Source organism: Rhamphochromis longiceps, linkage group LG19, assembly GCF_057381845.1.
Source record: "Rhamphochromis longiceps isolate RC_006_pf linkage group LG19, R_longiceps_female_GT1.1, whole genome shotgun sequence".
NCBI lineage: Eukaryota > Metazoa > Chordata > Actinopteri > Cichliformes > Cichlidae > Rhamphochromis > Rhamphochromis longiceps.
In genome coordinates, this window is record NC_140575.1 from 2,505,422 (window position 1) to 2,521,194 (window position 15,773).

General features: G+C 42.2%; 1 protein-coding gene across 1 annotated transcript in view; it reads right to left on the bottom strand.

Moving 5' to 3' along the window:
- The window catches only part of nrxn3a (neurexin 3a), a 205,153-nt gene that overhangs the window by 73,209 nt on the left and 116,171 nt on the right, over nt 1–15,773 (bottom strand). The window contains 2 exon segments of the mRNA XM_085390811.1: nt 11,874–12,257; nt 12,490–12,637. Of these exon segments, the coding sequence (XP_085246937.1) occupies nt 11,874–12,257; nt 12,490–12,637 (532 nt within the window).

The following is a 15,773-nucleotide window of genomic DNA, read 5'->3' on the forward strand; positions in this document are numbered from 1 at the left end:
TTGGTTCCCTGAGTTGGGAGATTGAGTCCCTGCTCTGGGATGCTCAGCTGGATAAGCCTGACACCAGAAATGGGCCACCCAGCTGTCTCCACATCCCTTTAAGGTTTATCCCCAGGTAACACACTGAGCCCATCTGGTAACACTGTCATCTTAACCATCATCAATCGCTTCTCCAAAGCTGTCCATTTTGTTGCTCTCCCCAAGCTTCCTTTAGCTCTAGAAATTGCCTCGCTGCTTACTGACCACATCCTCTGGCTTCATGGAATCCCCTTCGACATTGTTTTGGATTGTGCGCCTCAATTCACCACTCGTGTTTGGAGTGAGTGGTGCACAACTTTGGGAGCACAGGTTAGTCCCTCTCCTGGCTTTAACAGGAATTTGAGCTGCACAGGGGAACCAGACAGGGATGTCACCTGACTCCTATGCTTTTCACTCTGTATATTGAACCACTGGCCCAAATGATCAGGCAAAGTGACTTGATTACAGGAAAAAGAAATGACCAATCAGATAAATACCATAAGCCTATTTTCAGATGATGTTATGATTTATCTGTCAAACCCAACAAACTCCTTTACTCGGTTGGTCCAAGTATTAGATATATTTAGCGAGTACTCTGGCTGTAAGATAAATATTCAGAAAACCCACATTTTCATGTTCAACCGCTTACCAGATCAGGAACTTTAATATAAAGTAAATTGGGGAGCTAAATAACTTAAATATTTGGGTGTAGCTATAAACGAAAACCAGACAAAACTATATCAAACCAACTATGACTATAATGATGGTAACTTTGACATTGACAGATGGTTTTCCTACCAATTCAGATTAAATGATAGAATAAGGGTGATAAAGATGAATATACTGCCACAATTACTAAACCTATTTTCATCAGTGCCAATAGAAGCACCAAAAATTAAATTACAAAAATGGGATGAACTCATCTCCAAATTGGTATTCATTCAGCTCTTGTTAACATATTTGAATATACAATTTCCACGGTCATTTCAGATCCTATACTTGGGTCATCTTAAAGGAAATGTGCATCCAAAGGACGAATACCTGTTTAAGATTCTCCTGGTAGCGGCAAAGAAAACTAATTAAGAAACTATGAAACTATGAAACACAGAGCTATAGAGAATAGGTAACTGTGGTTGAGGAGATCCTGGTTATTGACACATTCACATACAGACTGGAAATAAAATAAAAATACTTTCTAAAAGACTGAATCAAATGGTTGGCATGCAAAGTGAAGGAAGGCCATAGGTAATTAAAATTATATATACATTACTGATGAGTGAGAGAGAGCTGCCTAATGTAGTGGGGGGGATTCAGTGTTGACCAGCCGCTTGAAGATTTGTACCAGACAGATAGAGACCACCAGTATACACCAGCTGTACTCCACCGAATCGTCCAAGGCGTATTCTCAGTGGCAGGGGACCAATATGAGAACAATCCCACCAAGGCTGGAGACGGAACAATACTGGAAGACCATATGGGACAAATGCAACCCATGACAACCATGCTTGTGGAGCTAAGAGCACACAAGGTCCAGCAACTATCACATTGGTAGACATGTCCAGAGCTGGACTGCACCAGGCCCTGACATGATTCACACCTACTGGCTAAAGAAGCTAATTCCACTCCATGAGCATCTAGCAGCACAAATAAACCAGTTCCTAATGGACAAGACACACCTGAAATGGCTAACCAAAGGCTAACCAAAGGCTAACCGAAGGCTAACTGAAGGCTAACCGATGCATCCCCAGAAGGGAATGGTCCCATTGACCTATCGGCCAGTAACCTGCCTCAGTACCATATGGAAGCTCCTATCAGGCATCATCGAGGCTAAGACGAACAGGCACATGGTTCAATTCATTCATTCATTCAAGACACTAGAGGGGCAAAACACAGCTACTGGCAGATATACTGGTGACTCAAAACTGTGAGACCAGACTGACCAACCTGTGCACCACCTGGATTGATACAAAAAAGTTCTAGGAATACCAGTAACTTTACAAGAAATGAGGAATTTGATGGGGATGTGTTGACAAGCCAGCTCCAAACCAATAACACAAGTCACCATCAACTGCAGGACGCAAAAGGAGATACTCTGTCCCCACTGCTGTCTTGCACAGGCCTGAACTCCCTCAGTGAGATCATTAACAAGACTGGATATGGATACCAATTATGGAATGGAGCAATAGTTGGCCACCTCCTCTTCATGGATGATATCAAGCTGTAGGCCACAGTTGTTTATCAAAGTCCAGTGTTGTACTTTATGGTTTGCCTCTACGTATAGATAACAGATATATCCTTTTTACAAAAATCAACTGAAATATCTAACATTTTGTGTACATGCATTCCCTTTGATTGCTTTATTAGTAATATTACTGAATATTTGTAGTAATTTGTCACTGCACAGTCAGATTACATTTAACTTCAGAGTCAAAGTGTTTGAAACAACCAAATAGAAAAACTGTAAAGCTAAAAAAAAAAGAATTTAAATTGCCTAGTTTCACACAACTCTAAACCTAATCTAAATGGGCCACCAGTGATATCATTCTTTATTTCTCTACCTAAAGAAAAATCCATTTCATTGAGCTCACTTTACACTCTTGCTTTCTGTAGTCAAACCTCTCTTTCCTAAACCCTCTAAGGCTGATTGCCATTTTCTTGCATTCTCATTGCATCAATCAGATTACGGTGATTATTTGTCCTGTCACAGTAGCTTAATTTGATAAATGATCTGATAATATGCTGAAGCATTTCATGTCCTCTAAATGCCCTTTGTTCAGTTTATCTGCGTGACTGGGATGCTGTAGTTCTATCACATGGCCACAAGGTGGAGACACAGTCCATCTATCTGTTGGAAAGTCCTGTAGGTAAATTAGGGTGGGTGTGGCTCACTGAGAAACAAATGTGTAAATTAAAATATGGATAATGATTGGATAAAGCTAAGCTGAGGAAAAGTAAAGCTTGAGTAGGTAAAAGGCATGTGCGTCCACACTGATGGAGTCTGAATAAATCTGCATATCACTTACTAAGATCTGATAAAATCAATTACTTTCTCATCTCCAATAGTCTCATGCACCACCTTACTTTTTGCAGATAGGTCAGGGTAACCAAGTGCAATAACAGCTACATTCCCCCATATGCTTATTTTATGTTTATGTTAGAATGTTGAGTCTCTAAAGCCTAAAACATTTCCTGTGTTGTTCCACATAAAGTTCAATTTAAGTTTATTTCTATGGCACCAAATCAGAACAAAAGTTGCCTCAAGGCGCTTTAAAGTGTACAGTAAAGCCCTACAATAATACAAAGAAAACAGAGAAAATCCCAACAATCACATGACCCCCTATGAGCAAGCACAGTGGCGTGAGTGGGAAGAAAAAATATGCATAATAAAGGAGTGATAGACATACTAGTGCAGACCCAGAAGAAGAACTGAAATCATCCTCTTTTCCTTTTTCTTTTTGACACTGGACTCTAGATGAGTTGCTTTACATTATTCACAGTTTTAAAAATGTCTTGCCGAGCACACCCACAAGTTCATCAATTATGTGAAATGAGTTGTTTTAACTCGTGCCTTCTCTGAAGCCAGTTTTCTTCTGATATGCTAGCCCACATTTATACATTTTATTGCCGGAAGTATTTGCTCGTCAACCTTCACGTGAACTTGAGTGACATCCTTATTAATTCATAGGGTTACATATGAGGTCAACCAACCCTATGCAGATATAACAGCTTGAACTCTTCTGGGAAGGCTTTCCACGAGGTTTAGGAGTGTGTTTATAGGTTCCTCTTTCAGAAGCACATTTGTAAGGTCAGACAATGATGCTGGATTAATTCCAGCATCATATTTTTTGTTCCTAGGTTTTGTCCTATATTCTGAGTTTCTGTGTTCTTTATCCAGTTCTTATTATCTGAGTTCTTATTATGATTTCTTTCTTGGTCCTTGTGTAGTTTCCAGTATTTCCTAGTTTAGTAATTCATGTTTCTAGTTCTTAGACTCTTTTCTTAGGTGGTTCCCTTTTTGGCCTTGTTCTTGTTCTTAGCACTGTTTATATAGTGTCCTTTCAAGCTCCCCTGTATATAGTTCTTTATTTCTCCATGTTTGTGTGTTTTACTCTCCATCTGTGTTTATGAGTTATGTTCAGTTTTGCATCCTTTCCCTTTTCACGTAATGAAACAGTGTCCACTGGCCTACAACTAGCTCTTCTGCGTTGTGTTTCCCCGATGTATAAATCATGGCAATCCTCCTGGCACTTAACAGCATACACTACAAAACTCTGTTTGTGTCGGGGCAACCAATTTTTGGCGCAGTGTGTTTTGGGGTTTAAAAGCCAAAGAGATGCAGTGTTTATAGAAAATGTGTCTCAACTGTTACTCCTGACACGTACGGGATCACTACAGGTTTTCTCTTGGGCAGCGGTTGTCCTTCTCTCCTGGATCATCTGCAGCTTTCTTTAGGAGCCTTCCCAGCTTTGACAAAAGTCCAGCTGAGATAACCACATTTACTCAGGGCCTTCTTGATGTTCTTCTGCCTCCCTGGCTGCTGTGTCTGTGGGGATGGTGTTCGCTCTGTGTTGTAGCGTCCTGATGACTCCCAGTTTGTGCTCCAGTGGATGATGAGAGTCAAACCTTAAATACTGATCTGTATGTGTAGGTTTACTGTACACATCAGTTTTAGATGTCCCCCATTACTGATGGAAATCTCACAGTCTAAGAAGGCTAACCTGCCACTTTTCATATCCTCCCTTTGATGTCTTGGTCCACCAAGTTAATGTGATCAGTGAAATTTGGTACGTCCTGAGATTTGATTTTCACCCAGGTGTCATCCTGATACCTGGATAGGGTAGCAAAGCCCTCTTTTCCACTTCTTCCATGTACAAATTGGCCACAATGGATGAAACTGGGGAGCCCATGGCACACCCATGTTTCTGCCTGTAGTACTGACCCTTATATGTGAAATAGGTGGAAGGTTTTTGGGATGTTCCTTTCGAAAGGAGCCAGTTGAGGTGGTTCCGCTGAGCGCCTCCTGGGTGAGGTGTTCCAGGCGTGTCCCACCGGGAGGAGGCCCCGGGGCAGACCCAGGACACACTGGAGAGATTATATCTCTCGGCTGGCCTGGGAACGCCTTGGTGTTCACTTGGATAAGCTGGAGGAGAAGGCTGGGGAGAGGGAGGTCTGGGCCTCTCTGCTTGGGCTGCTGCCCCTGCGACCCGGCCCCGGATAAAGTGGAAAAAAATGGGATGTGGTGTTCAGAGTAACCTACCTACTGGCTGATGATTGAAGCCAGACACTGTGAGATGTTATAGGTAACCGAGTTGAACATTCAGACTTATGATCATTTGAATGGTACTCATGACCAGTCATCAATGGCCATTGCGTGACAATTTGAAGATTAATGATCAAGGATCTGACCTCACAGCCACAGTTCATTCAGTGGGCTGGTTCAGTCATTGTGCAAAGGTGTGTTTATAAGAGTGGGGAAACCTGCAGTCAGCTGAGACTGAAGAAGTCACTTGGATGAGTAACGAAACGTTTCTCCCACTGAAAACGTCCAGATAAACAGACTTTTTGGGATGTTCCTGTATACTTTGCCTGCTGCTTGTTGATGGCCTTCCGTGTATGCCCTGCTTGCTAGGATCTTGCTGTTATATGCTGGACTGTCTCAGACGCATTGTTGTACAGCCTGCACCTGGGTCTTGGATGGTGTGGTAGACCTTAGCCTTTGTGGCTCTTGTGCTTAGAGCTTGTTCCGGTGCTGCCATGATAAGTGGCTCTGTGCTATCTTTTAGTCCAGCATTGTACAGCAACTGGTAGGATTTCTCTATATTAGCCGCTTCTATCTGCCGTTGGTTCATCCTGTGCAGGGACCCGTCCTTCTATAATGGTTCCTCTTCTTTCTCAGGTTTTTGCTGCCTGAGATATTCACTAAGCACACTATCAGTTGCTGCCAGCTTGATGATTTACTCATGGATCTTTGCTGTTTCATCTTGGATAGTGGTTCTGACACTCACTCGTCCTCTGCCTCCTTCCCTACATTTGACATACAGTTTCAGGATTTGGGTTGAATCCCTCTATACAGGGTAAGGCACTTTCTTGTCTTTATGTCAGTGGCTTCTCTCTCCTCCTTTGGCTAGCTTATTACCCCACCAGGGTAACTGATGACAGACAGGGCGTAGGTGTTGATTGCCTGGATGTTGTTCTTCCAATTCAGCTGACTCCTAAGAACCTGCCTTATTCTCTGCTAGTATTTGATGGTTGCAACTTTCTAGTGGCCTCATGATTTCCATTTGCAATTTGCGATTCCAAGGCAATTGTAGCTGTCCTCAGTGTCTGCAATATTGGCTCCATGTACCACAGTCCTCTCAGTTCTGATTATCTTCTCTTTGTTAATATCAGAGTACACTTCTCTAGTCAGAATGACATTTTGATGTAATTGTAATCGTATCATTACATACAGCAGTGGGGAGAGAGGGATGCCAGTGCAGATTGTCCGTGTGTGGGATGTGATGCTCCTCAGCCTTGCCTGCTTCTTCCTGTCCATCAGGAACCTGGTGATCCACTGATAGGTGGAGCCGGGCACAGTACGTTGTGTGAGCTTCTGGTGGAGGATGTCTGGGATTATGGTGTTGAAGGCCAAGCTGAAGTCCACGAGTATCCTTGTGTATGTCCCAGATTGATAAATTGATGCTGGAGGTAGTGCAATTCGATATTGGCTGCATCCTTGGATGGTCTGTAGGCCCAGAATGCAAATTGCAGGGGGTTCTGCGGGGGTCTGCGATGTTCTACAAGTAGCTTAACACCAGTCTTTCACTTTATGACCACAGACGTCAGGGTGACAGGTCTGTAGTCATTTAATCCTGTGATGGCGGACTTTTTTGGGAGCAGGATGATGGTGCATTTGAAGCAGGAGGGCACTTCAAACAGCTCCAGCCTTTCAGACAGGAAGGGGACATACTGTCAGATCCCAGAGCTTTCCTGGTCTTCTGTCTTTGGAAGAGCTTGCACACATCTTCCTCACAAATCTTTAGTGTAGGCATGGGGTCAGAGGAGAAGGAGGTGAAGGCTGCAGGTATTTTTGCCTAAGAGTGAGGTGCAGTGGCGTGACCAGCGGGGGTGGCCTGGACCAGACTGGCCACCCCAGGTGCCACCCCGAAGCTAAAACAATAAAATTCAATCAAATATCAAATGTACGATTTTGTTTTCACGGTGAAGCTCAGATATCCGAGTGTAAGTGAATGCAGCATCGGCTTCTGCACTATGAGCATCACGTTAGCAAAGGTAGGAGAGCCAAGCACGAAAGAGGCAGAAAACAATTTTTCTGCGAAAGAAAATGAGGAGAGAATAAATGTCCCGGTAAGTAATATTAAGTTTGTTGAGTTTAGTAAACTTTAAATTAGAATACCAAGGAAAAAATAACACTTAAAGAATTATTGCAACCGTCGAATATTTCCGACAGTAGGCTGCTGGGGGGAACTAGCATAAGAGTTATGAGTTATAAGATATAATCCAAGTCGTAACATTGCTGTATGGAGCTGCAGATTTGGTTACAGGTTAACATAGCTGGACTGGCCATCGGGCATACCGGGCATTTGCCCGGTGGGCTGATGACTTTTTTATTTATTTTTTTGTAACGGCATGAACAATGAGAGGTGGTGGATTGGCCAGATGCTGGCAGATGTGTAAAATGTAAAAATAACTCGGTTGTTTGGTGGTGGCTATGGCGGAGCTTCCACAGAGGCCAGCAGGTGGATGAGGGAAGGGGAGGCAGGAGGAGCAGAGACCCGAGGCAGCCGCCAGTCCGAGTGTCAGGTGAACTGAACTTCAGGTAAGAAGTTATGAGCTGCAGTCTATCTGGGTCAGATATAAACTAAGTTTAGGTGCAGTTTATTTTCGTTATGCTGACTTTTTACTGTCAGTTACAATAACTCGTACTGCGTTCTAGCCAGCTTGATGGAGTTTTTATACAGCTGGGTGGTGCTATGATGTTACTGATAGTGAACTTTATTTTATTCATAAGGTTAGTTAGTAGAGTTTCCAACGGCTCCTTAAAAAAATGGAATGGTCCCTCATTCAGAGAAAATATTACACGTTTCGTATTGAGCTGAGAAGAGACGCAGTTTGTCCCGGACTTTAGCTACAATGAAAAAGACACAAAGCTGGATTTATTCTGTCGTTACGCTGCACAGCTGCCTCTTCTCTCATTCTCTCCCCTCCCTCTCCTGTTGCTACTTCAATCATGAAACTGATCAATGATCAGCTGATCGGCTTTTCTCTCTCGTTTGTTTATCGCCCACTTTGCGCCAGAAACAGGAAACCAGCGGATGTCGCGCTAAACAACAGCAGCACGTTTGATCAGCTGTTGTTAGAATTTATTTAATATTACTTTCTAGTATCAGCTGATGTTTGCTGGAGCCACAGCTGTAAAGCTGCTGGTCATGATGTCGGTTTGGATATGTGGTGAGAGGGAAACATGAAACCAGGAGATGCCCTTACTGGATCATCAGAGCTGTGATGGAGAAACAGGTTTACCTTTTAGGTGACATGGATGAGTTGAAGTTATGAACTGTTTCTGAGAGACAAATAACACCAGGATCCTTTTCTAAGTAGCTGACAGCTGGTAACTGTGCAGGGGCGGGTCTAGCAAAGTGTTGCCAGGGGGCAGGTAGGGCATTAACAGGGAGAGGGGGGCACAAAGACATACTTTTCTTTCTTATTCTCATTTAAAATGTCTCGCTGTTATTAAATAATTATCTAAATCTTACAACCAAAGTTTTTATCTGACGTAAAATGTATAGAAATCATACATATACCAACAAGACTGTACATCACTGTCACAACAGGGTTTGTTTTCAGTCAAAGTCTTTATGGCTTTAATACCTGGTGGGTCGGTCTCTAGTCAAAATGCCCGGTTTTTTGTCCCAGTCCAGCCCTGCAGGTTAATACTGGCAGTGTCACCGTGTCAGCTGACTGTATTTCATCATCAGCCAGTGTTGTTCTTGATCAATATTACCAAAGTTTACCATAAGGCAGCATAGAAAGTATTTACTTGCTTTCAGGTTTCATTCAAATATTAGTCTTTTCAGTTGTTTCTCCACTTTTTTCCTGTTTCAAAATCAAACACCAGTTTGTGAGAAGATTATCTTCTTTTTTTAACAGGCAGATAAAGTTTTGCATTGGCTAATTTGTCAATTGTTTGTTAAAGATGTTCGTATTTTAATATTCAAAAATGTTTTTGCCCAAAACATATGTGCACTACATGTCAGTAAAAATGCTATGAAAATATTGATGTCCTTGAATGCTGAGTAAGCACTGACAAAGCACTGATTGTATCTCTTGTACTTTATCAACGCAGTATCTAAAAACTTTGCACCGTAGTGGTTAAAATCTCATTCTAATAAGAGTTAAAAGTGCATTTGGTTATTCGGTTTATGGGGTTATTGAATTATGGTTAACGGTTGGTAGATTTTTTTTTAACATTATCTGCCAATTACATCTGCCGCCCTTCTGTGTCCCTACCTGGCCCCCCAACAAAAAATTTCAAGACATGCCACTGGTGAGGTGAGGGCAAGCAGATGGGAGGTGTGAATGGTTGTCTTTCAAATCTGCAGTAAAAAGTGCTTAGGTCATCACTCAGGGTCATTTGTTGAAAAGCAGTTTTTTAGCTCTTCGCTGTAGCTCCTTTTTCCTACCCTGATCTTCTTGCTCTGTTTGTTTCTGGCCTGCTTGTACGGGGCCCAGTCCTCGCTGCTCGCTGCTGTAGGCCTTCTCCTTAGTTTCATTTTACTTTCTAGTTCTTAGGTTCTTGTTCGTTTTGGTTTGTTTCCTTTTGTGGGTCCCTGTTAGTCTGACATATCTATGATGTATGTTAAGTTCTGTCTCCCAGTCGTGTCTCTCCCTCTGTCACTTAGTGTGTGTCTCATGTTTCCTGTTTAAGTTTGTTTTAGGCTTTTAGGCTTTTGTTTCCGTTGTATGTTTCTTTCACAGCAATAAAGCTGCCTCTTTGAGTTTATCCTGTTGTGTTTTGACTCCTGTGTTTGGGTTCTTATCCTGTCTGCCACACAGCACCCCGATGACACTAGGAATACCACTAATGGTTTTAAATGTCTTTTATGTACAGACGATGGGGACTCACTGAGACTTCAATGCTGCAGAAAGTTTTCTGTACACTTTCCAAGATCTCTGCCCTTCTCAGATGTTTACACACAATTCCTTGGGCTTCATGGCTTGGTTTGTTGCAACTATGCAGCTATGGGGCCTTATAGACAGGTGTGAAATTTTCATAACCATGTCCATTCAACTGAATTTTCCACAGATGGACTCCAATCGAGTTTTAAAAACATGTGACAGATGATCAGTGATCAGGATGAACCTGAGTTCAACTTTGAGTTTTGTGGCAAAGGTGGCAAGCTTTGGGAGAGCCATGCCCAACTTATGTTAAAGATGTCACAGTACCATATCACCCCAATAGAGTAGGTTGCTCTCAGACTTCTGGCTAACTGGTGGTTCCTGTGAGATTTAAAAGTAAAATGGGATGCAGAGCTTTAAGCTTTGAGGCCCCTCTTCTATAGAACCAGCTTCTAGTTTGTATTTGTGAGACAGACACCCTCTTTACTTTCAACATTAGGCTTAATACTTCCGTTTTTGATGAAGCATATAAAATGATCTTTTGATTTGGTGTTATATAAATAAAACGAGCTGAAGAGCTGAAAAACTTTGTGTATGTTATATTTGAGTGGCCCTTGAAAATATCTAGAAAAGTATTTAATATATGAAGCTAAAATTTCACAGCAATCATCATTTGAATCATAACTCAGTGCATATACACTCCACACTGATGTCCTGCAAGCACTTCTATAACTAAAGATATAATCAGAACACTGTTCACTGATATGCTAAAAATCAGTTCAAGCTAGCAGTTTGGCTAGGGATGTGGAAATTAGTTTTCATCTCCAATTAGTCTTTATTAACCTGTCTGAACACCATGATGGAAACTGGTCAGAAGGGCAATAGTTTTAATATTGTCTGAATAAAAGTTGAATATTGTTAATTGATTTTTCTGTCACAAGAATTTTGACAGTCTGTCACACACAAAAAGAAGCAAGACAGGAGATAAGGAGAAGGGGAAAGCCCCAAGTTAGTTGAACACCCTGCATCAAATGGTAACTAATTCGGTTTAAATAATTAAACATACAGTAATTATGGATATTAAAGGTTCCTCTTGGAATTCAGTGAGCATGTTGTTCTTTTATGCTAGGCTCAAAGCTACTAAATGCAGGAATCCTGCTAATGCTGCAAATATCTTTGGGCTATATTCAGTTTAGATGTAACAAAGTTCATCTGACTGTTGTCCTCTTTACGGGTAAAATCAACAACATTTTTGTTGATGGTATATCAATAAGGCTAATTCTGCTGGAAATATTAAAATAAATCTCTCTTGTTTGCTCTTTCTGGTTTTATGTGATCTGCTCTACATTGACTGTCAGTTTATTTTCTCATCTATTTAATATAAGATACTAAAACATGTGTCATACAGTACAGATGAGACAAAAGATGGAAATACTCAAGTCAAACTCAGCTGGACTCAGTCCTGCTTATGTTGTTGAAAGTGAAGTTATGCCTTGGTTCAGGTCCAGCCTAGTAAGACATCTATTAACGTAACTGATTTATCAAATGGAATGGTGTGAATCTACCAATCTACCAGCTTGCAAATCTTGCAATCAGAACTTCCTTTATAGCTGTCACAACGATTGTCCTGCTCCAGCTAGCTCCATCTGTTCAGATCGCAGTGTTACAGATAGTATGAGTATGTAAGGCTTTTGGAAGAGGACCGACCGTGTGCACATCTACACATCCACACTTACCTCTCTCACAGGTGCGTGACCAGTAGCCAGTACCAGTGCAGTCACAGATGAATCGATTCCAGCCTTCTTTGCAGACTCCTCGGTTCTTGCATGGGTAGCTCTCGCACTGCTTGCCAGGTTGTTTATTGCATGATGGTTTAATGCCAGCCCCATTTTGTGCCTCAGCAATCTGACGGATGTCCTTGCTTCGACCATCAATGAAAAGGTCACGAATACAGCCCACATAGCCATAGTTGAGCATTGCTGTCCAGAGCTCCGTGGGCAGGATGAGGTTGGTGCGGTCAGTTGGAAGCCCCCCCAAATACATGTCACCCTCCAGGTCCAGAATCTCACTCTCACCACTGGCTGTGAACGGAGTCCTTCTGCTGTTTACAGAGATGGTGCCTGAAGAGAAATTTGCAAATTTCATCATAGTGCTCCTACTCTTTGATCTTATGAGATGTGCCACCAATTTTTATTGATTTTGCCTTTCATTATAAAGGTTCCCTCACTGACATACTACTGGAGTAACAAATTCTTTCCGATTCTGATATTTGAATTTTACATTACTTCAAAAAAGATTTTTTGTATTTGTAGTCCAGTAGACTGTATACCCCATACATCTAGCCTCACTGACCTGAGCGTCCATCCCTCTGGATGTCGACATGATACCAGACCCCATCATTCACCTTTGTTTGGGTGGCCTTAACCTTGATAGTCCCAGAGCCCATATCCAGCAGCAGGTACAGGCTGCCATCCAACAGCTCCACAGCAAAGAAATCCACCTGAGCAAGAGAAAAAGAAGCTCCTTATCTGAAAAAATTAAGACAGTTACTTTTTTCTTTGGGTGCTTCTTTTTCATTTTCCTAAAATCTAAAATCTGTGTGTCAAATAATCTGACAAATACACAAAACACTCAGTTTTGGTACACTCAGGTAAGCATGGATAAAACATGAAGCAACTTCCCAAGTTTGACCTATAATTAAACCATAATTCAGTTTGTGATACCAAGAAGCAACGTTACGTAAATCAGATTTCCTACAGTAGTTTTTCTTTCTTACCCTGTTGCAGTCAGTACAATGTGGCATCACTGTTTAGTTTGGTCAGTACATTTTAAACCACACTCTACCACACCCAGGTTATGTTTAGTGACAGGTGAAATTAACTTAAAACTTCCAAGCAGAAAATTGAAGCTAAGGTTAATCATGGAGTTACACAATGTTCCACGCTAAGGCCAATTCTGTGTCCTGTCATCCTGTCCTTAAAAACGCCTTGAAAGGCCTTCAGTTGATCCAAAATGATGCAGCAAGCGTCCTGATATATTGACATCTTCCTTTGGAAACAAAGCATCCCTCTTGACTTGTCTAAAGTATCCTGAAAATTTAGTTGGGTATTTGGTATACCTAGTGCAAATGTTTGAACCCAACTTATCTAAACCACTTGGAGCATCTATCAGCGCACACATTGTAGTCTCAAAGTTGGTTATACTGGAGCATGAGATATTATGCCTCTAAGTATGAGTATATTCTGAGTTTATGTCAAAAAAGTGATACCAAACGCTTCTGTAGACGCTCATATTTGAAACTAGTATGTAATTGCTCTGTCAGTACTAATTATGTTAGCAGGTCAAAGGGAAATTCCATTATATGTTAGCATTATGCTAGCGGGATGAACGCTAAATCTTTTTTCACTTATTTCTCTTGGTTATACCAGCTGTAATTTCAGTTACTAGCGTCAGTCTATACTGTGTAAGATGAGAAATATATTATGTTCGAAATATATGTTGTAATATACTTTTTTGTTATGTTTGTAGTCTTACAGCGCCTTCATTAGGGAGACAAATAAACCCTGCAATGACAACTGGAAACTTTTGCCTCTCCTTTTGAAGAACTCTTTATCTATCTGTCAAACTGGGCATCGACGTACAGGAAGGGCAGAATAGTAAAACGCTTCATTCTCATGAATCGTAGTGAGTTCTGTAAAAGAAAAGATGGACGAAACACTGGAAATGTCCAGTTCTTTATGCTCCAGCCAGCTTACATCATCATCTACTGCTGTCGACAGAGCATGAGCAAAAGCATAAAGCAGCTGCAGCAGCATTAGCTGAGGCTCAAGCTTGGGAAGCGTCTGCGCTGAGCATCCAACTGCGCTGCCACACCTTTGCCAGTCTTCTGTGCTTTGAGCCCAAAGAAAGAGTCTTGCAACTGGAGTTACGGAGGACAGCCAGCAAATAATGATCAATTTCACCATTCTCAGTCCAAGGTATGGACACCCACACCTGTAAGTGGTAGTCATTCAATTCAATTCAAAATGTATTTGTATAGCACATATAAAAACAACAGAGTTAACCAAAGTGCTTCACAATCATTTAAGAACAAGAGACTGGATGTAACGTCACAAGAAGAGCTAGATCTGCTTTCCAGAGTGTGGTAGTGAAAGACGCCACAGCACTAAACCCCAATCCTCATCCTCAAAAAGCAGAGAGCCATGGGCTAGTGAAGGGCATGTCGGGGAGGAAAGAGAGTCAAGTGTGGCTGATGTTTCACCAAAATGCACAGAAATATGAGGAGACTCGATCAGTTCAAGTTCATGGTCCTTAACCCGACTGCTGTATCCTGCTGTACAACCAGAGAAAGGAGTCGAGATGTCTGCTGTTCTAGATGAACAAAGCAACCGCTCCTTGGCAAAACCATACTTTTTTGACATTTTCAACACTGAAGGACAGCTTGAACCGTGTTCACTGAAAACATCCTCAGGTGCTGTGGAGATAGCAGGGAGGCGAGCCCATCTATTTCATTTTATAGTCCTTTGATGGTACCACTCAGCTTCCCCTGCCTACTCTTACTGAGTGTGACATGATACCTGACAAAATCCCAGAAATTGATTCAGAGGCCAATTTCCTCCTTCTCATTGGCAGAGACATTCTGCATGCGTACAAAGTCAGAGAACAGCATAATTGTGTCCATAATGAGCCACATCATCAGCGACTCAACCTTGGTTGGGTGATCGTGGGAGAAGTGTGTCTGGGAGAGGTGCACAAGGCAGCCAACACTAGTGTATGCAAAACCAACATTCTACCAAATGGATGAGCTTCACTCTTGAGTGCATGTCCAAACAATATGCAAGTCAAAGGTTTTCACACCTCAAACCTAAGTCTTCAAAGCTCTGCACAACACCTGGAAAGTAAGAGAAGCGATCTTGGCAGTCAGGTCTCCAAAAGTTGATTCTGTTCATCTGGACGTAGCGTTTTCAGTGGGAGAAACGTTTCATCACTCATCCAGGTGACTTCTTCAGTCTCAGCTGACTGCAGGTTTCCCCAAATCTTATAAACAGTACATTTGCATAATGACTGAAACCAGCCCACTGAAGGGACAATGGGCTGGGAGGTCACTTCCATCATCATGATTATACAAATTCTCATGACCATTGATCAACAACCACTGATCAAAGATCAATGGCCATGAGTCCCATTCACAGAGAGTTGGGGAATGGCTGCAATCACAGCAGTGTAAGTTGGTGACAGATGTACCCTTAGGCCCCCTCCTCGATTCAGAGATGGTCTTTCCCTTTTCACGTAAATGGCCTCCTTGACTCCGCCCTCAAACCAGCGTTCCTCCCTGTCCAGGATGTTACATCCTCATCATTGAAAGAGTGTCCACTGGCCTGTAGGTGTGAATAGACTGCAGAGTCCTGGCCTGACGAGGTGGCTCTGCTGTGTTGTGCCATCCTCTTAGCCAGAGGTTGTTTGGTTTCCCCGATGTATGAATCCTGGCAATCCTCCTGGCACTTAACAACTATGTTACTCTGTTTGTGTCGGGGGACCCGATCCTTGGGGTGGACCAGTTTTTGGCGCAGTGTGTTTTGGGGTTTAAAAGCCACAGAGACCTGGTGTTTAGAAAAAAATGCTTCTCAACTGCTCCG